The sequence below is a fragment of the Bos taurus genome, chromosome 19 (genome assembly GCF_002263795.3).
Source record: "Bos taurus isolate L1 Dominette 01449 registration number 42190680 breed Hereford chromosome 19, ARS-UCD2.0, whole genome shotgun sequence".
NCBI lineage: Eukaryota > Metazoa > Chordata > Mammalia > Artiodactyla > Bovidae > Bos > Bos taurus.
In genome coordinates, this window is record NC_037346.1 from 37,719,689 (window position 1) to 37,746,821 (window position 27,133).

General features: G+C 47.7%; 1 protein-coding gene across 3 annotated transcripts in view; it reads left to right on the forward strand.

Annotated features, from left to right (window-relative positions):
- The first annotated feature begins 484 nt into the window (after positions 1–484).
- TTLL6 (tubulin tyrosine ligase like 6) overlaps positions 485–27,133 on the forward strand; it is a 45,988-nt gene continuing 19,339 nt past the window's right edge. Inside the window, exons 1-12 of one of the 3 annotated variants that reach the window (XM_059878519.1) lie at positions 485–8,527; positions 9,391–9,429; positions 10,352–10,470; positions 10,607–10,737; positions 12,322–12,478; positions 13,253–13,396; positions 14,018–14,103; positions 19,397–19,622; positions 20,949–21,124; positions 22,415–22,603; positions 23,400–23,577; positions 24,520–24,801. In XM_059878519.1, the coding sequence (XP_059734502.1) occupies positions 8,350–8,527; positions 9,391–9,429; positions 10,352–10,470; positions 10,607–10,737; positions 12,322–12,478; positions 13,253–13,396; positions 14,018–14,103; positions 19,397–19,622; positions 20,949–21,124; positions 22,415–22,603; positions 23,400–23,577; positions 24,520–24,801 (1,905 nt within the window). In that variant the 5' untranslated portion in view covers positions 485–8,349. Of the gene's footprint in view, positions 8,528–9,388; positions 9,430–10,351; positions 10,471–10,606; positions 10,738–12,321; positions 12,479–13,252; positions 13,397–14,017; positions 14,104–19,396; positions 19,623–20,948; positions 21,125–22,414; positions 22,604–23,399; positions 23,578–24,519; positions 24,802–27,133 lie in introns of those variants that run through there. The other 2 variants (XM_059878520.1, XM_059878521.1) reach the window with 2 other exon arrangements.

Genomic DNA, 27,133 nt, shown 5'->3' on the forward strand with positions numbered 1-27,133 from the left:
CTGGGTCGCCCTCTGTGCGCACCCTCACTTCCTGCCCTCCCTCGATTTCCCCAAATCGTTGCCCCAGGGAGCTGTCCCTGAGATACCAGAGATCCCTGGGAATCGCACAACTCTGTCCCTTTCCTCATTCCTCATCCTCGGATCCTTCTCCTGACCACCTTTCTAACTTTGTCTGAAGAATCCTTACAGAAAGACACTCTGTTTCTCGTGGCAGCGCAGCCCCCTGCAAATAACCTACCTCCTTTCCAGCCCTCTGCAAATAACCTCGGAGAAGGCAATGGCAACCCACTCCAGTACTCTTGCCTGGAAAATCCCATGGGCAGAGGAGCCTGGTAGGCTGCAGTCCATGGGGTCGCTAAGAGTCGGAAACGACTGAGCTACTTCACTTTCACTTTCATGCATTGGAGAAGGAAATGGCAACCCACTCCAGTGTTCTTGCCTGGAGAATCCCAGGGACAGGGGAGCCTGGTGGGCTGCCGTCTGTGGGGTCACACAGAGTCGGACATGACTGAAACGACTTAGCAGCAGCAGCAGCAGCAGCAAATAACCTATCTCCTTTTTCTTTCACTTCTAGGCGTTATTTCTCACCTTCCTGAAGGAAAACCCTTCTAGGCTTGAGGAAAATTCTTTGGGACTTGAACCCTAGGGGAAAACGTAACATATTTATTAATAGGAATGAACGTGGGAAGGGAGTTAACAGTTTACTAAACCCTAGTATGTGCTAGGCACTTAAGTTATTTATTGTGTATACCAGTGCCACAATTACATTTTCATTTTACAATAGCCCTTATTTTGAACCAAACATTACTTTAAGAGCTTTAGATATATTAACTCACGTAATCTTTAAAGCAACCTCATGAGGTGAATATTATTTTCATTTTACCTACGAGGGAACTGAGGTACAGAGAGACTCACTCATCCACAGTCACGCTTCTGTTATAGTAAGTGGTAGAGGTGGGGTTTGGATCCAGAACCAATCTGTCTTTGCTAGTTGCTGCTGCTAAGTCGCTTCAGTCATGTCCGACTGCGTAATGTGGAGAAAATGACTGGGTATGAGCCTGCCTGAAAATTGCATCTTCCAGTCTTGCAGAATGCCTTGATTTCTAGCAGAATAAAAGATGGCATCTGAGTCAGCAAGTTTCTTGTTCGCAGGGAACGTGGCCAGTTATTCTCAGCACTTATTGGCAAAACCCTTGAATAGTTGAGTGCCTCCCTTGTTAGTCTGGGTTTTGCTAAGGGTCCCTTCAGGCCCTGTGCTGAAATTCAAAGGGTGGATAGAATGAAAAGCCAAAAGACCATAGTGAAAGTGAAAGTCTCTCAGTCGTGTCCAACTCTTTGTGACCCCATGGACTATACAGTCCATGGAATTCTTCAGGCCAGAATACTGAAGTGGATAGCTGTTCCCTTCTCCAAGGGGTCTTCCCAACCCCGGATTGAACCCAGGTCTCCTACATTGCAGGCAGAGTCTTTACCAGTTGAGGCACCAGGGAAGCCCTTCCTTTCTGAAGTCATAGTTTTATGCTAAAATATAGACCAAATAGTGCTCAAATTGACTCTGGTAACAAGAGGCAGAAAAAATAACCTTGCTAGAGTAGGGGAAGGAGTGGAGGACCATAGTAGGCATTTTATTTTATCCTGCCCGCTTCAAAGTTCAAAGCACTTTCCTGGATATTAATCTTAGTGGTGACTCTGTAATGACAGAAAAGATAGGAAATGAGGGAGAATATAAGCACTGGCTTCTAAATATGATATCCTATGTCAAAGAGGCAAAGCTAAAAGCAAGATCCAGAGATCTTACTCCATATCTTTTTTGCCCTATCTACTTCTATCTTTTCTAATAGCTAGCAGAGGCGTTCTATGCTTCTGGTAGGGGAATGAGGACTAAAAGATGAAAAGGTGAGTGGAGTGCAGGAAAACCTATTATTTGGAAGAAGAGAAGGAAATCACAGGCAGACACAGTAGGAAAACTCTTCAGTGCTGAATGAATTCCTACAGACCAAAAGAAAAGCCTAGGTTGTGAAGGTCAGGGTTAAAAAAACTAGGCTAACATTTGAAACGCTTAACAACCAAATGATTCTTTCCTCCCTTTTACAGACCCCCATATTAATCCCTGGTAGCTCAGCTGGTAAAGAATCTGCCTGAAATGCAGGAGACCCCAGTTCGATTCCTAGGTTGGGAAGATTCTCTGCAGAAGGGATAGGCTACCCATTCCTGTATTCTCAGGCTTCCCTGGTGGCTCAGACAGTAAAGAATCTGCCTGCAATGCGGGAAACCTGAGTTCAATCTCTGGGTTGGGAAGATCCCCTGGAGGAGGGCATGGCAACCCAGTCTAGTATTCTTGCCTGGAGAATCCCCATGGACAGAGGAGCCTTGCAGGTTGCAGTCTATGTTGCAGAGTCGGACATGACTGAGCAACTAAACATATTAATTCAGCCTAGCAAAGGAAAGCACTAAACATTTCCCACCCTTCTGTAGCACCTCTCGGGCCAAGAGTAGTCAACATGTGTAGTCTTTGAGAAGTGGAAATGGGTCTCTCCAAGTAACCTGCGTTGTGTTTGCTTGCGTGGAGCTCTCCCGGTGCTCATCCCCTCCCCCTGGTGGCCAATGGAAGTCATTTTCATGCTGTCACTAGGCTTTGGTTGGCAACCTCTGCTTGGAAGATCCCAAGATCAAATCCCATACCAAAATGCAAACAGGGTTTTTTCCCACTGTCTTAACTATTTTACTTAGGAAGGGGAATTGACTGTGTCTTGTGTCATCAAGAAGAACTGAAGATGATATTTGCTATGTTTGCTACATATATTTGTGCAGCATAGTATGTATGTTGTTTTTGCTTTAACTCCCTAAGTCCCTTGGTCTATATTGCCTGCCCACTGACTGGCATAATGGAAAGCTATGTAGAAGGGCAGGAAGCTGGGGCTTTGATCCTGGCTCTGCTGACTTCTCTCTGGCTTTCTACAAGTTGTCCCTGTCCGCTAGCTGGGAGGGGGATTTCAAAACCTCTAAGAAGCAAACAGGCTGAACTGGACAATTTCCAAGGTTCCTCCCCACTGTAATATTCAGGAATCCCACTGGAACATGCTCTAATTACACTCAAATAAGAGCCCTGGTACAGTGTGGACACTGGCGAAAAGAAGGGAAAGAAACAGAGTAAAAATACATACACAGTAGGAACAATAGGGCTGGTCTCAGATTATGTCAGATCTGGGGAGATCCAGGCCCCTTGTTGGAAGTGGGGATTTAGAAGTATTTGGCTTAAAGGAAAATGGTGTGGGACCAGCTGATTCTTAAGAGGCTAACATCACTAGACTGCTTCTGGGAGCTAGGAAATCAGTCGCTTCACTTTATGGTTATGGTCGTTTACGGGTGATTGGCAGAGAGGAAAAGGCAGTGGATGGAGTGTAGACGAGAGACAGGATGTGGGGTCAGATGAATATGAATATAGCTTCTAATCCCAGGTCTGCCTCTTACCCTCTCTGTGTTTCAGCCTTCTCATCTGTAGTAGAAGTAAGAGAGTATCTATGGTATGATATTATGAGGATGAGATGAGACAGTATGTATGTAAAGTGCTTTAGTATAATTAATACCTGTTATACTTGGTAAGTATAATTAATACCTGTTATACTTGGTAAGTGGGCTTCCCAGGTGGTGCTAGTGGTAAAGAATCTGCCTGCCAACGCAGGAGACGTAAGAGACATGGGTTTGATCTCTGGGTTGGGAAGACCCCCTGGAGGGGGGCATGGCAACCCACTCCTAGAGAATCCCACGAACAGAGGAGCCTGGTGGGCTATACAGTCCATAGGGTCACACAGAGTCTCACAGGACTGAAGCGACTTAGCACGCATGCATGCTAAGTAGTCTAAGTAAGTAGGTTGTAAATAGTATTTACTATTATAGTGAATGAAACTGTTTTAAATGCCTTCCGTATGAAAGGATGCAAAGTCAATGCTTAAAAAAAGTTATTTTTTATGCTCACACAACATTTCTATTATATAGATGAGGAAAAGGAACCTTAGAAAAGTGAAACTAGTTCCTGCGTTTATTCATCCTTCCAGTTCATTCATTCAAGAAGCATAGGGATCTCTGTTATGTGTCAGACACTGTGGCAAGAGTTGAGAATTCACAATAGCCTCTTCCATCAGAGAAGTCACAGTCCAGGGCCACACAGCTGAGAATGATAGCAAATAGTGAGCACCTGCTTATGTGCCAGGCACTCTCCTAAGCAGACTGTATTAACTCAAACGAATTACTACATTTAATTCTCATGGCTGGGGTACACCATTTTACAGCTGAGGAAACTAAGGCAGAGAGCTGTTATGATAAGTAAATTGCCTGAGACCACACGCCTAGGAAGTGGCAAAGCATGGACTTAAATCTAGGCAGATAGACTCCAGAATCTTGAGTTCTTAGCCACTTGCGTACAGCTGCCTCTTAGTAAGTGGTTTAAAGCCACATCCCTGACTGCACAGGCCCTTTGTTGTTGTTGCCAGTTACTCAGTGTGACCCCGTGGACTGCAGCATGCCAGGCTTCCCTGTCTTTCACCATCTCCCGGACCTTGCTCAAACTCATGTCCACTGAATCGGTGATGCCATCCAACCATCCCATCCTCTGTCATCCCCTTTTCCTCCTGCCTTCAGTCTTTCCCAGCATCAGGGTCTTTTCTAATGAGTCAGTTCTTCTCATGTGGCTGAAGTATTGGAGCTTCAGCATCAGGCACAGGCCCTTCCACTAGGATATAAGTACCGTATTTCAGGATGCCAGCAGCAGCCCCCCTCCCTTCTTTGCATTCTCCTTAACCTTGTTCTTTGAATCTGTGGCCTCACCTCTTTTGATTTCTCAAGGCTACAAGATTGCTTTTGACCAAATTTTAAGACAGAAGAGTAGGTAGGAACCCCTAGGTTAACAGGGAGTAGTTGCTGAGACTGGGAAAGAAAAGTTGAGATCTGCTAGCAGAGTCTGAGTAAATTCAGATGTCTGTGGGGTCAGACATGGAGCCTAAATGAAAGAGCAGTGATCTGGGGCATACAAAAGTGTTTCCTCTCTCTCTTAATGCTGCTAAATGGAAAACAATAACATGAGGGTAACTGTCACTTGGCCCCTGAATCAGGGAGACAACAGGGAATGATAGGGACTGAGGCAGACTGGAAAATGTCTAGAGAGGGAGCCATTGCTCTGTTCTGGTTGATTGCTGGTCTGAAGCTATGGGGACCTCCTTTTCTGAAAGGAATGGACATCTAGATTTTTATGACAGATCTACATTTCCCAGTTATTGGCAGCTACTTCTTTTTTACATCTCTAACAGTGATGACCACCACTGTGGGGCAAGTAAACATTTCTGTAGGCTAGATTCAGGAGGCAAACCCTGGTGACAAATGTTGAGTGAGCTGTTCTCTTTTAGGGGCTGGAGAGAAGCCAACAGGATTTAGCCTTGGGTATGAAACAGGAAGAAGAGGGCTGAGGAAGAGAAAGCTCCCAAAGACAAAGCGAAAATAGTCACATGTGGCAATGGCTGTTGTCTGCTGTCTTGCATCTGTCTCGGGTGCCTTCCAAGTGTGTCTCATGTAGCCTAGTTTACAGAGGAAGGTGGGCAAGTCTGCCATGATGAACCCACAGAACTACACAAGCTCTGTCCCTTCCTTGCCTTCTGTGCCCGAGGCTCTCTTGTGCAAGAGTAAACAGAATTTGACTGGCTTTTTTTTTTTAGGGGGGGTTGTTGTTGTTCTCTTTGAGGCAGACAAATACAAGCAACCATGACTTGTTTTTACCACTTGGGCAAGGATTTGAAAAAGGGCAAAGACAACTTGCAACTCCAGAGGCCAGATTCAGGGTCAGTTTTCCCTCCTCAAGTTAACATTAACCTTTAGGTAAACGGAGCCACTCCTCCTAGAGGGCTTGGTAAACAGGAGCCATTGTGGAGGCCAGGGGAGGGGAGCCGGCCGTTTACCTGGCAGGAAGCGAGCAGTCCAAGGTCAAGATTTCATGTACTGCAGTCCTCTTGAACTTTTCCAAGAATATGCCTGTTCACTGAGAAAAACTGACGCACAACGCCCAGGTTTTATCCGTTAATTGCACTGAGTGCAGCCTTTCTCCCCTTGCTCAGGGCAGGCGTCACCACAGATGGCTTGGCTGTGAGGAACAGCCCTCTTCAGCAAGAGAGAGAAACCAGGGGCAGTTCTTGGCCACTTAAGAGCTCTGCTGTTCCTCTCAGTGGTGGCTACGAGCATTCAGTGAGATGGTGTATGTGAAAATTCTTTGGAAAACCTAAGGAATTATGTCCATGTAGGGTTTTATTATTAAATTATTCATAGGTAGCCTCTGAATTAGAGCACCCTCCCCCATCTTGGTTTGAAAAAGAAATGGAGAGTGGTGGCAGGGTATCATAATGTTAAATAAAACACGGCTGTAAGGTATCGAAGTTGTCTAGAATTAGCAAGGTTGGGTATAGAGGGGAGGTGATTCCCAAGAGGCTGTGTGACTCTGCTGAGCCTGCTGTAATTGCATGCTGCTGGTGGTAGCTGAAATTGTTGGAACCCCTCTGGGAAATAACATGGCGATATAAATAAATAAATAAAATATCAGAGGCTACATAATTTCCATATCCATTAATTTAGTAATTCTGGTTCTGGATAAATATCTTAAGACTATAATCCTAAAGAAATAAAGGCTCTTCTATACATGAAAGTGTGCATTTTAGAGCTATTTATATAATAGCAGAATTGAAAGCAACTTTCATTGCCAATAACTGCATTTAATTGCAACGGCTGGTTAAATTCAGACACATTCCTTCAGTGGGATATTATTACACAATGATGAAAAGCTAGAACTATGTAAACTTTGCCACAACCAAAAGAATGGTTATGATATGATAGTAAGGGACAAAAAGCAGATCAAATGTTGTTTATTATATAATTATAATTATATAAGACTTAATTATATAAGACATATGTAAGACATATAATTATATAAGACTAACGATAATTAGAATTTTAGAATAAAAAGGAATATACAAGGGACTTCCCTCTGGTCCAGTCGCTAAGACTTTGCCTTCCAATGCAGAAGACACAGGTTTGATCCCTGGGCCAGGAACTAAGATTTCACGTGCCTTGTGGCCAAAAACCAAAACATAAAACAGAAGCGGTTTTGTAACAAACTCAATAAAGACTTTTTAAATTGTCCACATTAAAAAAAAGAGAATGCACGAAAAGGCCAAAGTTGCTCTGTTAGTTACAGGTGGCTTCCCACCTTGCCCTTTTCTGAGCTTCCTTTAATGTTATAACATTAACAGTATTTCAATGATAATAATAAATTAGAATAAATTGTAGTAAAGATATTAACCATTTTTTAAAAGCCAAGGAGTTTTGAGGAAAGAATAGGGTAATTAGCAAGAGGACTATTGGCATCAAATCAGAGGGATTAAAATAATGAAGAGGTTGGTGGGGTTTGGGGAGGTGAGGAGAATGTACCAGAAATCTGGTTTTATGGTCATAGAAGCCTCAGATGTGAAGGGGATATGAATCAGTTCATTGGGCCTGGGCAGTTCTAGCTACCCAAAGGCAGACTAAACACATTCCTAAGGATTAGTGAAGCAAGGGCATTAAAATCCACGTCGAAAAACTTGATTTTGAAATTTCAAGCAAGCATCAAGGAAGTCATCATGGAGGTGGGGTTAGGGGATGAAAACTTTGCTGGACTTCCTTGTAGGTATTTTATTATTTTGTCTTGCTTTTATTTTGAATTGGATGGTGAGGGAGACACTGTAGCCTCTTCTGTGGTTGAAGTCTCTGAAGGGTTGCATCTGACCCTGGGCTGGAGTCTTGCTCAGTCAGCTACAAGTCAGTCCTGCATTTGTGAATGTCAGTTGCATGCGGGATGTTTGGTGCAGTGCCTGAATAGTTAACAGACCTCCTCAAAGCACCCCGTCTACAACCATGGGGACCAACTCCCTCAGCTAGGGAGGCTCAGGGCTCAGTTCTGAGGCTGTCTCCAGACACTCAGTTTAATAAGACTGTTTACCTGGTGCCGGGCATAGCATCTCAGCTTGCTATGATGCTGAAAACCCCAGGAGGGAAAAAACCAAGGCCAGAGTTGGCTGAGTGAGTCCCCAAGGTCATAGTCATGGCAAAAGGTGGAATCAGCTCCTTGCTGGAGCTTGCACGAACCGTGGAGGTGAGGTAGCATTTCATGCACTGCAACCTGTTGTCTGGTTCTGAGTGCTGGCCCACCGCCCACATGAGCAAGGGAGGGGGTCCCCCTGCAGGTGGATCTGAGTAACTGCCATTCTGTTTGCCCTCTCTCCAGGGTAGAGGCGGGGGCAGTATTTCCCCCGAGCCTCCTCGCAGGCAGGGGAGATGCTCCAGTGCCTACCTTTGGAAGAAGAGGAAGGGACAGACTCAGAAGAGAAAGAGGATGGTTCTATAGAAGATTCTAAAGAAATCATCACCATGGCTTTTGTGAGAGAGAACATTGGGGCGCAAAGGGGGCTTCAGAGTGCCCATCAGCAAGGCAAGAAGAAGAGGAAGAAAAAGAGGTTAGGATTGCAAGATGGGGAATGGGGATCCATGTTGGGAAAAGCAGGAGGGACCTGGAGGGGAGGGGGCCTCAGCTGCGAAGGAGTAGGTAAAGGAGAAACTGTGGAGTAAGTCACACCATTTTTGGTTCATATAAAAAAGAACCTACTTTTGATTATCTGTTTTATAGAATCAAATAATGGTGTGTGTAATCTAAAACCACACCTGTCCTCATCTTTATTCTGTTGTTAGAATGCCTTTTGAAAAACTGTGTGGGGAGAGACGATTTCCTCATTTTAAGAGAGCACTTATTGTCTTGGGGATTCAGTATACTTTAAATGTAACAGAACCACATTGATTTCTTAGGATCTGACTGTGGCTTCTGTATTCCAGTTCTTATTTAATATTTTGCCATACCCTACTCCATTCTTGGTGAGGGGGGAATGAATCACTCCTCAGACTGATTGATATCTGACATCTTATCTGCTTTCTAACTCATAGCTTCCCTTAATCAGGGGCAATAGGAGGGAGACCATTAAATATTTTGGCCAAAAAGATGTTCGCTTCCTATTCCTGATGGGCCACTGGAATTAGAGGATTGAGGAGTGATGATGTTAATGTGAAGCTTCAAAATCAGCGATAATCACAATACAGAGTTTCTAGCTCATAGGCAGAGCAACAGTACTCTGCACCCATGTTTCCCGTCACTCTGCAGCTACAGGGGTGTGTGTCCCTGGTAACAGGGATGGTCAAAGCAGGCTCAGTGTGGCCACTGAGAGTTCACTCAGCTCCCATGGGGCTGGATGTTTTTGCATGCAGTCACTTGTTCTGGCAAGTGTGTCTGTCTCTGTCTTGGTGCTTTCCCCTTTCTCTTTTCCAGATGATTGGTGATCAATCTATCCAGCTGCCGATATGAGAGTGGTGAGCATCTGCCCTCAACGCATCCACCATGGGGACCCCACCAGATTCCCCCAAAGAGTTGGGAAGGGTCACTCACATATTCCTGAGGACAGGAAAGGGGTTCTAATTGTGTTCTTTGCATCTCCCAGTCCAATGAACTATTTGAGAAGGTTGGGTATCTCATTCCAAGAAAATACGAGTTTTGATCTCAGTGGTGTGTACTTCCACTATCTATAGTTCCTGTTGATGGTTACTGGGGGATCTGTTGAAGAGCTGGCAGCGATGGCTGCAATCAATGGCTCTTTTTTGGAGCACAAGTTACAAACTGGCAGTCCATGGGCGAAAGATGACCTGCAGACCTACTTTGACTGCAGAGCAGAGTGTCATTATTTTCACTTTGAATTTGGGTGCTTTAGGCTGGTCCTGACTCTTTGGGTCACTACAGGCACTTCTTCCTTTCCAGGTCCTTGAAGGTATTTGAATTTGTGTTGGAGTCAGCTCCCAGTTATTAATAGGGACCAGGAAAGAAGGATGTGTGTGGTTTTGAAATACACTGTGTAGTTTTCTTCTGTCAATTTACCTTACTAATTAAGCTTGGTTTTGGCTGATGTTAAGGATTAGTTTATATTCCCTGAATACTCAGTGCTAGTGTTTGGAGGAAAGCCAAGGCCTGCTTCCTGGCAAGGGTGGGTGAAACACTGACCTCAGAAAACCTTTTGTGGTGATCGCTGGGCACAGGCCATGCTCTCCAATAGCTTTTGACTCTCTGTGTTCCTTTCTCGGCAATGGCATGTCCAGATGGGGCAAGATGGCTTCCGGTCCCAAGGAGCCCACTAGTCTGGCTTCCGTGTATAGTCTGGGAGCACCTAGGAACGTAACCTCCCCCTCTCGTGCTTCTTCCCCACTTTCCCCCTTGGGTCTTTCTTCCTCTCCCTCCTGGCAGTGCGTAGGGCCGCCCAACAGTATGGCCTTCGAGAGGGAGGAGAAAATGACGACTGGACTCTCTACTGGACTGACTTCTCAGTGTCACTGGAACGGGTGATGGAAATGAAAAGTTACCAGGTATCTGGGTCAGAGCTGGTCCTCGGTGTAAGCGTGGCATCGACCCTGTGGGGCCCCACTCTTATGACTACCCCAAAGGGGAGCTCCTGGGTGCTCCTCTGGGCCCCATTGTTCACCACTTCGGCTTCCTTTGCAGAAAATCAATCACTTCCCAGGGATGAGTGAAATCTGCCGCAAGGACTTGCTGGCCAGGAATATGAGCCGCATGTTGAAGATGTTCCCGAAAGATTTCCACTTTTTCCCGAGGACCTGGTGTCTTCCTGCTGAGTGAGTGCCCCTTTCTCCACTCCCCACCCCCCAGTTTACATTTTCCTCTTGCCCCTAACCCTGGTTACTACTTTCCCTTCCCATGGGATCTTCCATTTCTCTCGCTTCAGGAAGAGAAGGGATAAAGGGTGTGTCAAAGGTTGAGAAAACACAAGGCTCTGCCCGTAAAATTAGATGACATTTAGGGGCTGGGTGCCTTGGAGCCTGTGCCCACAGTTGGGTTGAGAGTTTGTTCTCACCTTGAAAGCTGTTAATTTTGAACTTGTTCCAGTCCTTTCACTGTGCAGTTTCTGAATTTTTGAGGCCTTCGAGCACTTCTGGAGGGAGTGAGGTGATAGTTAGAGCCCTCTAACCATTAGGAGCAGGGAGGGATGCCTGACCTCTGACCCATGGCAGGACATGGCAGTCAGCCTTTTCCCATCTCTGTCTTACTATATCCATCTGGACATCCATTCCTGGTACATAAAGTACTCTGGACCACACCGCTGAGAAGCAGGAGAAATGTGAGGTGACATGAGCATGACCTGGGTACAGTCCGGTGTCTGGATGAGGTGGGGAGGTGGGGGTACAGAAGCATTGCCATCAGAATGATGTTCATAGGGCAGGGGCCCCACAGGAGTCCCACTGTCCCTGCTCCACTGAGTGCTTTCCCAAACCAAGAGCACCAGGGTGCCCAGCCTTTTCAGACTTGTCTAGAACAATTGGCAGAGCTTAGCTGCAACTTAGAAGGAAATGTGTTTGTCATCAGGTCAGCAGGCTCCTCCAGATTTCCTGGCCACTGAGAGACATTGTAGTTACATGACTTTTCCAGTGGCCACAAAGCTCCTTTGAGTTAAATGGAAAACAAGAAGTATTGCAAGGCTGAGATTTAGAATGCTTTAAGTTGGTTGCTTGCTTCTGAGTATACTTTCTTCAGAGTACATTCAAAGATAGCATTTGCCGGACTACCCCAGTGGTCCAGTGATTAAGACTCCACCTTCCAATGCAGGGGGTGCAGGTTCAATCCTGGTTGGGGAACTAAGATCCCAAATGCCATGGGGTGAGGCCAAAAATTAAAATAAAAAGATAGCACTTTCCCTGTCCCTCTAGCTAGAGTGGAGGTGTTACAGAGGAAAAGCTGAAGTCCAGAGCAGGGAAGGAGATCCAAAGTCACGTCATTTGTCAGGGCTTGAGTCAGATTCAGAACTCCACATCTCTTATCTGTAAACTCAAAGCCAAACTGCGTGGATCACAGTTACTTTTATGGGAAGTGAGGCATGTACCAACACCTTGCCTGCACTGTGTCATGTATGAGATAACTGCCATTGTCCACATTGTGTAGATGAGGGAACTGAGGTTTAGTGAGATCAAGTCCATGCAAAGGGCCACACTGCTGGTGAGTGATGTTGCCTGGGTTTAAATCCAGCTCTGATCTCCCTCCAGAGCCCATCCACTCTCCACTGTGTGTGCTCCACTATCTCTCCAGATCTCTGGGCATCTGTCTGTCAATTCCAGGGTTTTTGTAGCTTTTTTTAAAAAAATAAAGAGCTTTCATTTTCGCTGATCCCCACCTAAAGGTGTCTCATTCCCTCCCTGCTCTGGTAGCTGGGGAGATTTGCAGAACTACAGCAGGTCAAGAAAAAATAAGACTTACATCTGTAAGCCGGATTCGGGCTGCCAAGGGAAAGGTATATTCATCACCCGAACAGTGAAAGAAATCAAACCAGGGGAGGATATGATCTGTCAGCTCTATATCTCAAAGGTACTTCCTCATCATAACTATTTATTTATCATCCATGCACCCTCAGGCTGTAGCTTCACTGTGAAACTAGGGAAGGGAGGGCAGGGAGGGAGTGATGCTGAATCCCATCTTCTGCCTTGTACTTGGTCAGACCAAGCCTTCTGACTGGAGAGGTGACATGTGCCTAGGCCAGCGTGCCCTTGCACCCTTGGAGGTTGGTCTGGCCCTGCCAGGCTGGCCCCTTGCCTCTAACAGCCACTAATCTCTGGAGATCCCACCTCCTCTGGGAGAGAGAAGTAGCTCTGGAGAGATCAGGGCAACCAGCTTTACTCCATGGCTGGAGATAAAGCCCAGTACAGAGAGGGAGCCTTCTAGAAGGTACATGGAAGGGAAGCCTGGCTGGCATTGCCATCAGCATTGCAACTGCATGAGAATTCTGGCAGAAGGGCAACAGTAGTATATGCAGTCCTGGAGGGTGACAACATGTCCTTCATCACAGGACTTCTTCATGTTATTTTGTTTCATTGCCAGGAGAGCTCTTCAAGGTAGTTACTTACTTGTGCCATTCGACAGATCAGGAAACAAAGGCCAGGTGTGGTTTAGTGACTTCCACAGGGTCACGTGATGGATCACAGGGCCCAGGCCCCACATCTCCCTCTCCAGTCCTGGCCCAGGCCACCCTTTTTTAAACACAGGCAACATTGGAGCTGACACCAAACACAAGACAGGGCCCTAATGAGCTTCAGGTCTGGGTTTCTCCTCTGACGCTGTGTGGCTTCTGTTCTCTCCTCCCAGCCCTTTATCATTGACGGGTTCAAGTTCGATTTACGGATTTATGTGCTCATGACATCCTGTGACCCCCTCAGGATTTTTGTGTACAATGAAGGACTGGCACGCTTCGCCACCACCTCTTACTCCCATCCCTGCACAGACAACCTGGTGAGCTCGGGGCCACGCTCCCTCCACTTCCTCTTTAAGCTGGTAAAAAACCCCTAGTTACATCTGCATTCCCAAGGCGGGGTGAATGTGGCTGTCACTTGCTGGACTCTCATTTAGTGTGTAACAGGGTGTATCTGTTCTTGGATTTAGCCTTCCCAAGAGCCCTCAGAATAGGGATTATCATCTCCAATTTACAGATGAGGAAACTAAAATCCAGTTATAAGGACAGCAGAACTAGGAAAGTCCAGGACCTTGGGCCAAGGCCCAAGTTCACAGAACTAGGAAGAGGCGAGGATGGGACTCGTGGCCTGACTGCAAAACCACAGTTCCATGGTGCTCAAAAAAACGACATGGGCAAGCCCTTAGTCCTTCCCCCACATCCCTGGCCCCAAGGTTCCTCAGGTCTTCCTCAGCAGAGTGCCACTCAGCCTCCAGAGGAGTGGGAGTGTTATGCTCCAGCTATAGGGTACCCCTTCTTTCTTCCTCCTTTTTGCCAGTATATGTAAGCCCTAAGACATCTTCTTCCTTCTCTTTAAACCCCAGGGCCCATGGGAGGGTGCATTGAGGATGTGGGAGGCTGCGCTTCCTTCTGACCCCACAGACTTGTGTCTCTTTCCCCAGAACGATATCTGCATGCACCTGACTAATTATTCCATTAATAAGCACAGTGCCAATTTCCTTCAAGATGCTCACTCTGGCAGCAAGAGGTAAGGAAGCGGTTCCCCTTCTCTTTTCTTTCCCTGCTGGGCTCAGAGTGGCTCTCTGTGATTCTACTCAAACCCCGTCAGACCCCATCAGTGTTTCCATCTCAGATCATGTGGTCTCAAAAAATATTTCTTTTCCTCTAAACCCAGAACAGACGCCTTAGTCTCTGCCTTCTGGCTGTTAATCATTAAAAGAAGGTCACATCATAAACCCTAGGGGGTTGGGAGGAGGAGAGATAAACATGAACTGTTTCCCTAGCAGGATACACACACACACCAAAACATACTCATATTACAGTTGGCCCTTCTGACATTTTCAGACCAACAGCTATTTATCGATTGCTGGTCTGCCACTGGAGAAGGACCTTCCAGGCCTGGGGTTCCCTGGGGTGTTGCTCCGACAGAGATTCTCAAATGATGTGGCATGGTGTCCTGGTGTGACATGACCTGTGGCTAGCTGGCTAGAAGTTTCCCCAGAAGAATGGGGGGAAATGGGAGGAATGCATGAGTGGCTTTTACATTTTCCCCAGTGGCTTTTACATTTCTATTATCATCTAATCCTGTCTCACTGAGTTTTAAGGTGACTAGGCTAAAGGGAGAAGGAAATGGCAACCCACTCCCGTGTTCTTGCCTGGAGAATCCCATGGACGGAGAAGCCTGGTAGGCTGCAGTCCATGGGGTCGCACAGAGTCAGACACGACTGAAGTGACTTGGCAGCAGCAGCGGGCTAAAGGGAGAGGGCAAGGAAGGCCTGTGTGTCAGGGCCCATGTTGGTGCTTTGTGTGCATGTTTTTTTCATTGAATTTTTGCAACACCATGGCAGAGGTGCCATCACCTCCCCTTTGTAGGTGGACAGCTATGAGTTAGGCACCACCTCCATTTTATAGATGAGGAGACTGGGCCTCTGAGAGGTTAAATAAGCTGCCGAAAATTACAGGCTATAAATGCTCGAGCTGGACACAAATGTCAGTCTGTCAGATTCCAAGGCGCATGATCTTTCTCTTGTATCAGGCTTAAAGGACTGGTAAATAGAGTCTGTTTGGCTTCAGATAATCAGAGAAGCATAGGAAATTTCACAACTCCCTCGGTAGCAGAATTCCACGAAGCAAAAGGAAAATCAGTAGGTTAAGCCTCCTGGAAGGGGACGTGTCGGGTGGATAGAAGGCGATCTCCCCCTTGTCCGAGAGTGCCGACCACCCATCTTGCCCACAGCTCCCTGACCTCCTCTTTGCCCACCTGGTCCTTGGGGACCCACTGGCATTCTGCATTGTTCCATGTTGAACATCGGGGCTCGGTGAGGCCCAGCTTCTAGTCCCTGCTCTGACTCTTGCTGGCTGAGTCGTCTGGAGCAAGTCCCTTCACCTCTGTGAGCCTCTGTTTCTTGGTATGTAGGATGAGAGCAGTGAGATGCCCTGCCCTGCCCACCTCGTAGGGTCACTCCAAGCCTCACGTGACCTGTGAGAGCGCCCAGACCACTAGCGCTCCTAGTTACTGTGATTTCTCCTTAGTCTAGAGGCGTGTAGTTAAAGGACCACCATCCCCCTCCTCTTATGAGAACAAACACCCCACTAATGGACTTTGGGCCCTCAGACTGTGATGGGCGGTGTGTGTGTGGTGCCAGGACCAAGGTGGGGGTGTAGAGTATTGTTCTGCTGCCTGTATTTTCCTTCCTTCCTTCCTCTTCTTTCTCGTCGCCTCTCTCACCCAGGCCTGGCCTCACTTCTCTGCTCTTGTCCATCCCCCTCCCTGCTGGAGCCCCCTCTCCTACCCGCCCCCTGCAGTCCACCATCCACCCTTTCTCTAGGCCCATCTCTCCTCAGCTGCACCTGGATGTCTGTGTTGCCTTCTGCTCAGCATTTCCCAATGTCTTGCATCCTCTCTCCTCATGTCCACCCCAGCAGTCCAAGCTTCCCCCTCTCTACCTTCTGATTCACAGGATTGGAGAGTTTGGTATCATCTCAGATGTTTCCTTTTTCAGCAAATCATTGAATTCTGAAGTTCCTTCCTTCAAATTTCCCCCAGTCCTTTCCTGTCCACCAGGCCTGACCTTGGTTCAGCCTCTTCCTTGACTATTGCATGACCTCATCACTCTTCTCCTTAGCTCCAGGCACCTCTGCTTAACCTTTCTGTACCTCCGATTTCTCATCTCTGAAATGATGAGATTGGGACATCCCTGGTGGTCCAGTGTCTAAAACTCCGCACTCCCATGCAGGGGGCCTGGGTTCAATCCCTGGTCAGGAACTAGATCCTAGATGCTTCAACTAAAAGATCTTGAATGCCACATCAAAAGCTCAGCATAGCCAAACGAATAAATAAAATGACGTGATAGGGAATTCCCTGGTGGTCCCGTGGTTGGGATTCCGCATTTACACTGCAGGGGGCACATGGGTTTGATCCCTAATCAGTTCACTGATCAGATCCCACAAGCCGTGCAGTGCAGCCCACAAAATAAATACAAATAGATAAATAAAATGATTCAATAAAAACGAATCCTGGCCAGCCAGCCTCAAACAGATTTACCATAAGAACTTACTGAGATGATGTGTATGAATAGGCCTCAAAAACCATAACCCCCATGCAGGTGGCTCCTGTTATTATTATACACTCCATATACTCATTACTTCCACACTCAGGCAACCAGTATGATTCCCAGGTGCCTAGAGCACCAGTTCAAACTCCTCTAGTCGCCCTATGCTTTGACCAGACCCCATTTCCCACTATTATTATTACTACAATAATAGTTACCATTTTATTTGTTGGGCACTTGCTGTCTGCCAGACACTGCTCTGAGAAATGTACACACCTCAATACATTTAATCCTCACAATGACACTATTAAGTTGGCATGATTTCCCAAGTTTGCATATTAGGGAACAGGTATAATAATGTTAAGAAACTTGGCCAAGGTTACACAGCTAGAAAGTGGCAGAGCTGGAATTAACTCCTGAGTCTGGTCCTTGCCCTTAACTACTAGTAACACTGCCTGCACCATCCACTCTGTGGTGTTCTCCGAGGATGTTCTTTTGCTCGCTTTTTGATACACAAGCCTTGCTCATTCCCACTTCTCTGCCTTTGCTCAGCTCCACCTGGAAACATAGGGAAACATCCTTGAAGGCCCTTCTGTCTAACTAAGCTCAGTGTTGCCTTCTCTGACCTGGTCCTAGATGCTGGTCCAGCCACATAACCACTGCAGCATGGGGGAAACCCATCTTCTCCGTGGGCCTCTGTTTCCTCACTTGTCAGATGGGAGAATTGTCTTCCATCTCTAAGGACAAGCCTGTGGAATCTGAGTCTAATCACCCCAGAAACCTCTCCATCTCTGGACTCCCACCATCCTCCTGGTCAGCATCAACTGTAGCCTGTAACTACTCTGCTTGGAGCACATGTTTGTCCTGTGTACCCAGTTGTACTTAAGTTCCTTGAGGGTTAGTATGGCGCCCTGGCTTTAGAATCTAGGTGTTTCCCATGTTTTAAGGCAGAGTGTTTTCCTTCTCTCCCTCCAATTTGCTTTCACCTCTCTTCATTCTCCTCTTCCTCACCTTTTGAAACCATCTGCTTCTCCTACTGACTGCCCCACCTGCCCTAAACTCCCCGCTTCCTAGCTTGACACCAACCATACCCGCAGTAAATCCCCACCAGACTGCAAACTCAGTAGGAGCAGTGAAGAAGAAAAACTGGAAACTTAGCAGGCCTCCAGGGCAGACACGGGGCCTTCTTCATCTTTCAGGGAGCCTGGCACATAGTTGGTGTGTTAAATTGAATGGACTAACCACTGGGCGTTATGAAATTACACAGTAATGTGGGTTCATTGTGATGTGCCTGAGTCATCAAGAAGAGGTTATGTTATGATTCATAATGTCTATTATAAGATGGTAGAGGAGTATCTAATCTATTTTGGGAATATTTATTTCCCAGTTAGGCAAATTAAACACTTTTTTTTTTCACTTGAGAGGATTGGCTTCAAGTGATCTGGAAAATTCATTTACGAGCAGCACTTCATCCTGGACAGTGGCAGGTAGAAAGGCGTGCCTCTGTACTGAGTGTCTCTGTTTATCTGTCGTCCTATAAGTGCGTCTTTGGTTGTTTCATATGTGTGCTGGCTCCTCAAATGGTCCTTAGGCTTCCCACAGGAGAGGTGCTGCTTTCTCAGGATCCCCTCATCGCATGAATTTTGCACACACAGCAGTGTGTTTGTCGCTCAGTTGTGTCCAACCCTTGGTGACCCCACGGACTATAGCCCGCCAGGCTCCTCTGCCCATGGGATTCTCCAGGCAAGAATACTGGAGTGGGTTGCCATGCCCTCCTCCAGGGAATCTTCCCCACCCAGGGATCAAACCCATGTGTCTTATGTCTCCTGCAGTGGCAGGTGGGTTCTTTACCACTGGAGCCACCAGCAGGCCCTTAGTAAGTGTGCATTGGCTCCACCGACTGGGGTCCAGATCTATGGACTGCTGCTTGAGCTGTATTTCCTGTCTTCTCATTCTTCTCTTTGCTTTTCATTCTCCTGCATCACCCATATTTCCTCCTCCAATGTTTTCACTTCCTACTTCGGCTCTGTGCACACATGTGTGTATGTGAGGGGGCTGGTATCTGTCCCCACCATTGTCTTTTGGACCTGTCAGATTTGTCCTGTCTCTGTACTGCCCAGCTCAGAGCTGACTGGAGCATTTCTTCACAAATTCTCTGCAAGGGGCAGATATTCTCCGATATCTGTGACAGGGGGACCAGCCATCTTGGTTTGCCTGTGACTGAGGGGTTTCCTGGGATGTGGGACTTTAAGCTGTAAAGTCAAGACTATCTGGTTTGCCTGGGACAGTGGGTAACTCTATCTGTGGAAATGCCCTGGGGTTGCCTTTTCCCTCTGGGCTTCCCTTTAGGGGGTTAACATTGAATAAAATTAACAATATTTCTGTGTTTTTAGTGTCCCCAGAATCCCCTCAGATAGTGGAAGTGGAACCCAGATATCAGTGGTCTTAAAAGACTCCTTAAGTGCTTCTAATTAACACCAAAGGCTAAGAAACCATTGCTACCAAAGCAACATTGTGATGTGGGGTGTTGGTTTTTACAATTTTTAAAATTCATCCATTCAGCGGGATAGCCAATCCCTGCCCCAGCCCACAGATGTTTCCTCCTGCGGGTCCTCCTGAGCTGACACAGCTATTACCCTGGCTCCTGAGTGTCCCTCCCACTGGCTTTGGGACTTTATCCTCTCTAGAAGTTTCTAGTTTCCAGCATTCTGCGGCCTTAGATGACCAGAGGTGGGCCGCCCTGCCTCATGGCCCATGGTTCCCTTCCAGGAAGCTCTCCACCTTCAACACGTACATGGAGAGCCATGGCTACAACGTGGCGCAGATCTGGAGAGACATTGAGGACGTTATTATCAAGACGATCATCTCGGCCTACCCCATCATCAAGCATAACTACCACACCTGCTTTCCCCACCACACACTCAACAGCGCCTGCTTTGAAATCCTGGGCTTTGACATTTTGTTAGATCACAAACTCAAGCCCTGGCTGCTGGAGGTAGGGAGGTTGGGGTGAGGGGTGAAGCTGGCACCTGTGACTGGGGTCAGTCCCATCCCTCCACCCTCCTGGCTCAGCTAGCATGTTGTAATCCACTTGCCGAGCAACGGCCTCCCCGGTGCTCGCTGCCTGGGGCGTCTCCCTTTGCTGAAAAGCGGCCACCAGAGGGAGGTAGACGGCCGGGAATTAGAGAATTCCTTGTGCTTTCTTGAGGTCCACCCAGACTTAGAAGCTCTGATCTCAGGCACAGAGTGACTCTAAAGACAGCTCTACCTTTTCTAACAGAGTTGTCTCCGTCACAGAAAGGAGACTTTGATCTTCATCAAAGCTGGGTGGAGGATATTTGAGATCAGATGGAGCTACTGGGCCTGGCTATCTGGGGCCTAGATTCAGTACCAAGCACCAGCAGAGAACAACCTAGTGTCTGTGGGCACGGAAAAGGGCGGGGGCCACTCAGTGAGTTTCCTGTCTCCTCCAGACCCATGGGGTGGTGGGAAGAGGAGGAAGAGAAGCTTCTGGGTGTCTGAGTCTCTTCCTGACTGGACCTGTGTGAGCAGGCCTCTCCCACGGCCGTTCAGAGTACACACCGGAAGCAGGGGCGAGGGCAGGGTTGTGGTGCAAGTCAGAGGTGATGGTGACGGCTGCCAGTGATACAGAGGCAGCCCTCAGAGGGGAAGACCCAGAATTACATATCAAATTCCTGGGGTCTTGCCTTTCCTCCATTCCTAGCCCTTGTTCCCAAGTGCAGGTGGGAAGGAGAATATGGCCGTTCAGAGCTCTTACCAAAGAGCAGAATAAGCTACCAGGAGCAAGCCTTCAGAAACTGCTAGAAGTCTTCAAATGTCACATAGTGCCTCTGAACAATATGTACTCTTCTGTGAGCAGTAATGAGTCATCTCAGTCCTCCCACCATCCTGACCCTTAACCCCTGTCAGGATCCTGAATGCATCACTCCCTTCCCCTCCCCACCTCCCAGCCTGGCCCTCTGGACTGCCCTCTTCCAGCTGTTCCCTGGGGTGCACAGTACACGGGAGGGGCACATGCACCCCAGATGGAAGGGAAACCAAAGGCAGCCCCTTCACCCCCGCCCCTTGCCGTGCTCCTCAGGAATTCAGGACTGAAATAAAGCTAGTTACACTGCAGGGGGTTCTGCTCCTTCCTTTTTTCACCGGGGCTCCAGTCCAGACCCTCTTTCCCTCTCTCTTCCACTCATTGTGGTAGCCAGGGCCCCTAGGTGGGCTCAGGTGGCTCTGTGGAGGGGGCACTTAGCTTTACCCCCTGCTTGCATGCTGCCCAGCCTCCCCAGCTGCCGTCTTGTCCTCACAGGTAAACCACTCTCCGAGCTTCTCCACTGACTCCTGGTTGGATAAAGAGGTAAAGGATAGTTTGCTGTATGACACTCTGGTCCTGATCAACCTGAGAAGCTGTGACAAAAAGAAGGTCTTGGAGGAGGAAAGACAGCGGGGACAGTTCCTACAGCAGTGTCGTTCTCGGGAGACCAGGTACAGTCATGGGTCAGTTCTAACAAATGATAATCCTGTTTGGAACATTAGTTTCCATTTGCAGGATGTGGCAGGTTAAACAGTTTTTCCTGTGGTTATTCCTTTGTTCCTAAAAATAGATTAATTTATAGACATAAGTACATGTGATGAATATAGTTTGTTAATATCATATGAAGAGATCCAGGGATTACCGATACAAAAAGTAAAACCATTTGTCGTTACAAAAAGGAACACTCGTCTGTTCTCCTCTTGTCACTGGGTTGTGGGGAACACCTCATTCCTGCTGCATAGCATTTGCCTTCGTTCTATAAAAGAGGCCTTCGTCCGCAGAGTGAAAAGGAAGTCTCAGAGCCTGTCAAGGACTTGGCTTTGCTGCTTTTCAGATCTCACAGTGGCCCCTGCCCTCCTCACAAGCCTGACCCTTCGGAACTGAACTTCTGGAACCAGGCCATGGCATCAGGCCATCTCTGTTTGGATGGCACTGTGTTTCTCAGAGCACGTTCATGTCCACTGTCTTCCCTGTAAGGAAGGGGGCGGGTAGGTGGTAGCATGGGGGATTGTATGTCCTGCTTTTGGAGCTAAGAAGACCCAGACTCTGAAAGGGGAGCTGCCTGTATAGGTCACCTTGCTGGCAAGTGTCAGGTCTGGACACAGAGCCCGATAGGTGTGTGCTGCCTGGCATTCCAGGATGCCTTCCACTGAACTCTTGGAGAAGGAGGCAGCATCATCTAAGGAGCATCCCCTGAATCAGTCTCCTCGTCATGACTTGGCCCTGGATGGCTCAGGGGCTCCTGGTTTCCCTACTATCAAAAGGGCTTATTGATCCTCCGGCCTGACCTCCACCTCCTGGGGGGCTGTAAGGGGGAATGAGATCATCAGCTCTCATAAAATCTCATCAGGCTTATCCACGAAGCCCTCAAGTTTAGCCGGTTCTCCAGAGGAGAGTAGCGGGGACTGTGATTGGAAAGGTAACAGTCTACCTCCCGTCAGAAGCTAAGCCAAGAGGGAAATGGGCTTTACCTGTAATGGGAGAGAATTTGGTGAGCTGTCAGGAAGACTGTTCTAACCAGCTGTTAGTGCACTATGACACCAGCTGTCCCAGGAGGGCTAGAATCTCCTTTCAGGAAACGTTCATGTATTCATTTACTTAGGAAACGCTGGTTGAACGCTCTTGCGTGCAAAGCCTTGGTCTCACCCTAGATGACATCCATGTCCTTGGAAAGGCCATGTCCTTTCCAAGCTTGGTCCCAAGAAAACCTAACTGCAGCCTTGTGTTCTGCTTCCCAACAGGAAAGAGGAAGTCAAGGGCTTTCAGGCCGTGCGTGTAGAGAAAACTGAGAAGTATGAAAAGGAAAACTGTGGAGGGTTCCGCCTGATTTATCCCAGTGTGAATTCGGAGAAGTATGAGAAGTTTTTCCAGGACAACAACTCCCTCTTCCAGAATACAGTTACCTCCAGGGCTCGGGAGGTCTATGCCCGGTAGGAAGGCTCCTGGGGTGAGGGTGGCTGGGTGTTGGGGGAAGAGAAGATAGTGCTTGACCTGTGGTGTGACCTTGGGGCAGCCATGAAGTTGCTTTAGTCTCACAAGGACCAGGAATCATAAGGTTCCTTGGTGTGGGATGTTGGTAAGTGGATATGAAGCTGTTTCTACAAACTCACCCCTAAGACAGCCACCCCAACCCCACTCCTAGAAAGCCCAACCCCTCAGAACTACTTCCTAGATTCATTCAGGTATCAGATTTAAGGACCAGAAGGGACTCATCCCATCCAGTCCAATGCCTACCCACCATCCATTTCATGGAGTGGAAAAAGGATCATCCAGCAAATAATGACAGAAGCTCTAGAAGCCCTGTCCCCTGAGTCCTGTGACTGAGTTATTTCCATCACATCTTTGACCAGAGAGGCCCAGCATATGAAGGGGTTGGATGTGGGAGCCCCTGATTTTATCCTCCTACCCAGACCCTCTCCCTAGCACTTGTCGGTTGTGTGATCTGGCATACTGGGAAGGGAGGAGGGAGATGGGGTGGTACAGTAGGGTGCTGCCCCCACCACATCTCTCCCTGGGCTAATCCCAGACGGGAAGTGGTGTGGTTGGAGGAAGGACTATCTCCTCCGTCTCTTGCTTTGGAACTCTCAATCATTTGGACACACTGGGGCAGGGAAGATGGAGCACTGCCCCTCCTTGACCAGTCTTGTCTGCCCCTCAAGAAGTATGTCCATAATATTCATAGCCCATCCCTAACCTGCGTGATACTCACTGTTCCTCACTGGGCAGGCAGCTGATCCAGGAGCTGAGACTGAAACAAGAGAAAAAATCCTTCCAAATGAAACAGAAGAGGGTAGACATGCAGGGGGAATCGGCAGGCGAGCAAGCGAGAGGCAAGAGCTGGCAGAGCTTGCGACAGAAACGACAGCAGAAATGCAAGACTACCACCAGCCAGACCTCCAAACAAGTAAACGTGGATGGGAGGGGAACGCGCATGCCCAGCACACTTCCCCGGCTGGGGCCAGTTTTCCAGGGGGGGATGCTGAGAAGACCCCTACTGAGAGCTCAGAAACACTGAAGGAATGGGGGCTGCATGGAGGGCTGGGCCCCAGGAAGGGGGCCTGGAAGTCACAAGGAGCCCCGCGGCCTTCAGAGGATCCCTCCATCCAGGCAGAGAGGACTCGCGCTGTTCTGTACTTCTCCCTCCAGTAGGAGTAAAAGCAGCTGGGAGGCTGAGGACCAGCCCCATGTGGGAGTGGGCTCTAGGACTACCCTACTCATGATCCCCAACTCCAGTTTAGGTTGGAATGCCCCCTTCCTGCAGGCCAGGGGCACAACTGAGAGAGGAGGCTACAGGGAAGAACTTCTGGGGGCAGGGCCTCAGAACACTACATGGAGGGCAGAACACAGCTGGTCCTTCCAGCCTGCTCTCTGCTTCAAGTATGGACTGGCCTCCAGGCTGGAGCCAGCTGTCCAGTTGTCCCGTGATCTCAGTCTCTGGAACCCCCTTCTTGGCCTAGCTCTCTCTTCCTGCTCAGTGGAAAGATTCAGTTGACTTTTCAGTCTCTCTCCTCCTTCTTAAAGACTTACCTGAAGTGACAGGATTAGAGGGGTTTTTTTGGAATAATTTTTTTAGGGTCATAGACCCTCTGAGAATCTGATAAAAGCTATGGAATCTCTTGCCATAAGTAACTGCAGTTGTAAGTGGTTCAAAGGCCCCATGAAGCCATCCATGAGCCCTCTAGGGGTGTCCTTGAACCCTAGGTTAAGAGCCCTGGATTAGAGAGACTGATTCAGATTGCTTTCCTCTACTCCTGATCTCCTTTGCACCTACCGTTGGGTGCAGATGATCTGGAAGTGGACAGAGCTTGGTTCCCATGGGCTCTATGTTTGGTTTCCTTCTTCCCAGTATCTCCAGCCATTGCTATTGGTGTCCGGTACACCTGACTTGCTCTCGAGTGTCAGACACACAGAGAAAAATGAAGCAGATAGCAGCCTTGACCAGGAGGCCCTCAAAGAGGAGGCTGATCCAGCACTCCGTAAGCCTTCATCTTCAAGGCCTTACAGCTCTGTACCTGACCTGAGGAATTCAAGCCTTCTCAGCTGCTCCAGGCCAGAGCTCAGTAAACCCATCTCCAAAATGAAGGAAGCCAAGTCTACCTCTGCAGTGAACACGATCACCAGCACTGTGGTAAGTAGAGCAGTCTGCCTCCCCTGAGGACTGAGCTGGGGTGGGGTGGGATAGTGGTGGGAGTCTTGCCTTCTGGTCCATTCTCCGCCCCTGACTTACTATGGCCCTTTGAGTAAGCTGCCTTCCCTTCTCAGGCCTCGATTTCCCCACTTGTGAAGTCCAAGTTGTGGAACGACACTCCTGCTAGGAGTCTAGACCTATGGTATAGGGCTTTTAGAAAGGATGCATGCCCTCTTTGGGGCAGGTTACCATCTGTTGTATTAGTTTCTGTAGGGCTGCTGTAACAAATTACCGTAAACTTAGTGGCTTGAAACACAAATCTCTTCTCACAAATCTATTCTTCAGATCAGAAGCTAAAGATCTGAAAACAAGGTGTTGACAGGGTCATGCTCCCCTCTCTAGGGAGGATCCTTGCTTGCTTCTTGCTAGATTCTGGTGGTTGCTGTCCAATCTCTGCCTCTGTCATCACATGGACTTCTTCCTTGTGCTTCTCCTCTGTGTTGACTGGTATAAGGATACCAGTCATTGGATTTAGGGCTTACCGTTATCCACAATGAGCTTATTTTTAACTTGAGATCTGCAAAGATCCTATTTCCGAGTAAGGTCACATTCTGAGGTTGTGGGTGTACATAAATTTTAGGGAGCTGTTGAACCCAGTATACCACCTCAACAACATTTCCATTTGAAACAATGGAGTTTCAAACTCCATTGATGTATGGACACCTTTTGATGGAAAGAAACCTCTTTCAGATTCCAACTGTAAACAAATTATTTTTTTAATATATACAAGCATAAGATCAGATAGAAAGCCTTTATACCTATAACTCTTGAAGTGAAGTGAAAGTTGCTCAGTCATGTCCTACTCTTTGCCACCCCATGGACTATTCAGTCCATGGAATTCTCTAGGCCAGAATACTGGAGTGGGCAGCCATTTCCTTCTTCAGGGGATCTTCCCAACCCAGGGATCGAACCCACATCTCTCGAATTGCAGGTGGATTCTTTATCATCTGAGCCATCAGAGAAGCCCACCTATAGCTCTTGCTCCATGCTAAGTTGTTGCAGTCGTTTCCAAATCTTTGCGACCCCATGGATTGTAGCCCACCAGGCTCCTCTATCCATGGGATTTCCCAGGCAAGAGTACTGGAGTGGGTTGCCATTTCCTCCTCCAGGGGATCTTCCTGACCTAGGGAAGACCCAGTGTCTCCTGTGTCTCCTGCATTGGCAGGCAGGTTCTTTACCACTGAGCCACCAGGGAAACTTATAACTCTTACACAGCTACAAAACAAAATAAAGCACTTCCTGGTGGTCCAGTGGTTGAGGATCTGCCTGCCAAAGCAGGGGACATGGGTTCAATCCCTGCTGCCAAAGCAGGGGACATGGGTTCAATCCCTGCTCCAAGAAGATCCCACAGGCTTCAGGGCAGCTAAGCCCGTGCAGCACAGCTGTTGAGCTCATGCTCTAGAGCCTGTGAGCTGTAACTGCTGAAGCCCGCGCACTCTAGGACCCATGCTTTGCAGCAAGAGAAGCCTACACACCACAAAGAAGAGAAGCACCCGTTCCCTGGAACTAGAGAAAGCTTGTGCTCAGCACCAAAGACCCAGTCTGGCCAAAAACTAATTAATTAAAAAACAAAGCAAATAGCACCAATAAAATGGGCACAAAATATTAACTTCCCATGACAGTTGATGTTCTATTTTTTGTAGAAACCAAGTTGCCACATAAATGTGGTACTGAGAGTCCTAACACAGGTTCTTTTAGGCCAACCACGAGCTATGTGGTGACTCTACTGGAAAATCTTCAGCACTGTTGGCCCTTCACTTGGTCCAAGTGCAGTATAAAGCAGTGCAGTGTTTTTCAAATTTCTAACCAGAGCCCATAATAGAAATTCATTTTATTTCATAGTCCATCAAATATATATACCTACAACTGGAGAAGAGTTTAAAACAGTGCTTAGCCATGCTGCATATAGTGAGTGACTCAGTCTTTTCTTTTAAAAATACCACTTACAACTCCCTAAATTAATTTCATGACCTAGTGGTAGGCTTGCAACCCATAGTTTGATAAACATCTTAAAGAGAGTTTGCTTCAAAGCTTTATCCCCTTGGATTTCACAATGATTTCTTGGATATGACACCAAAAGTACAAGCAGCAAACCCACACAGATAAGTGGGACTACATCAGACTTAAATAATCAACAAAATAAAAAGACAGCCTTGGAATGGGAGAAACTCTTTTCAGATTGTATATCTGATAGAGATTAATATCCAGAATATATAAAGAACTCTTACAACACACAGCAACAACAAAACCAAACAACCTGATTAAAAACTGG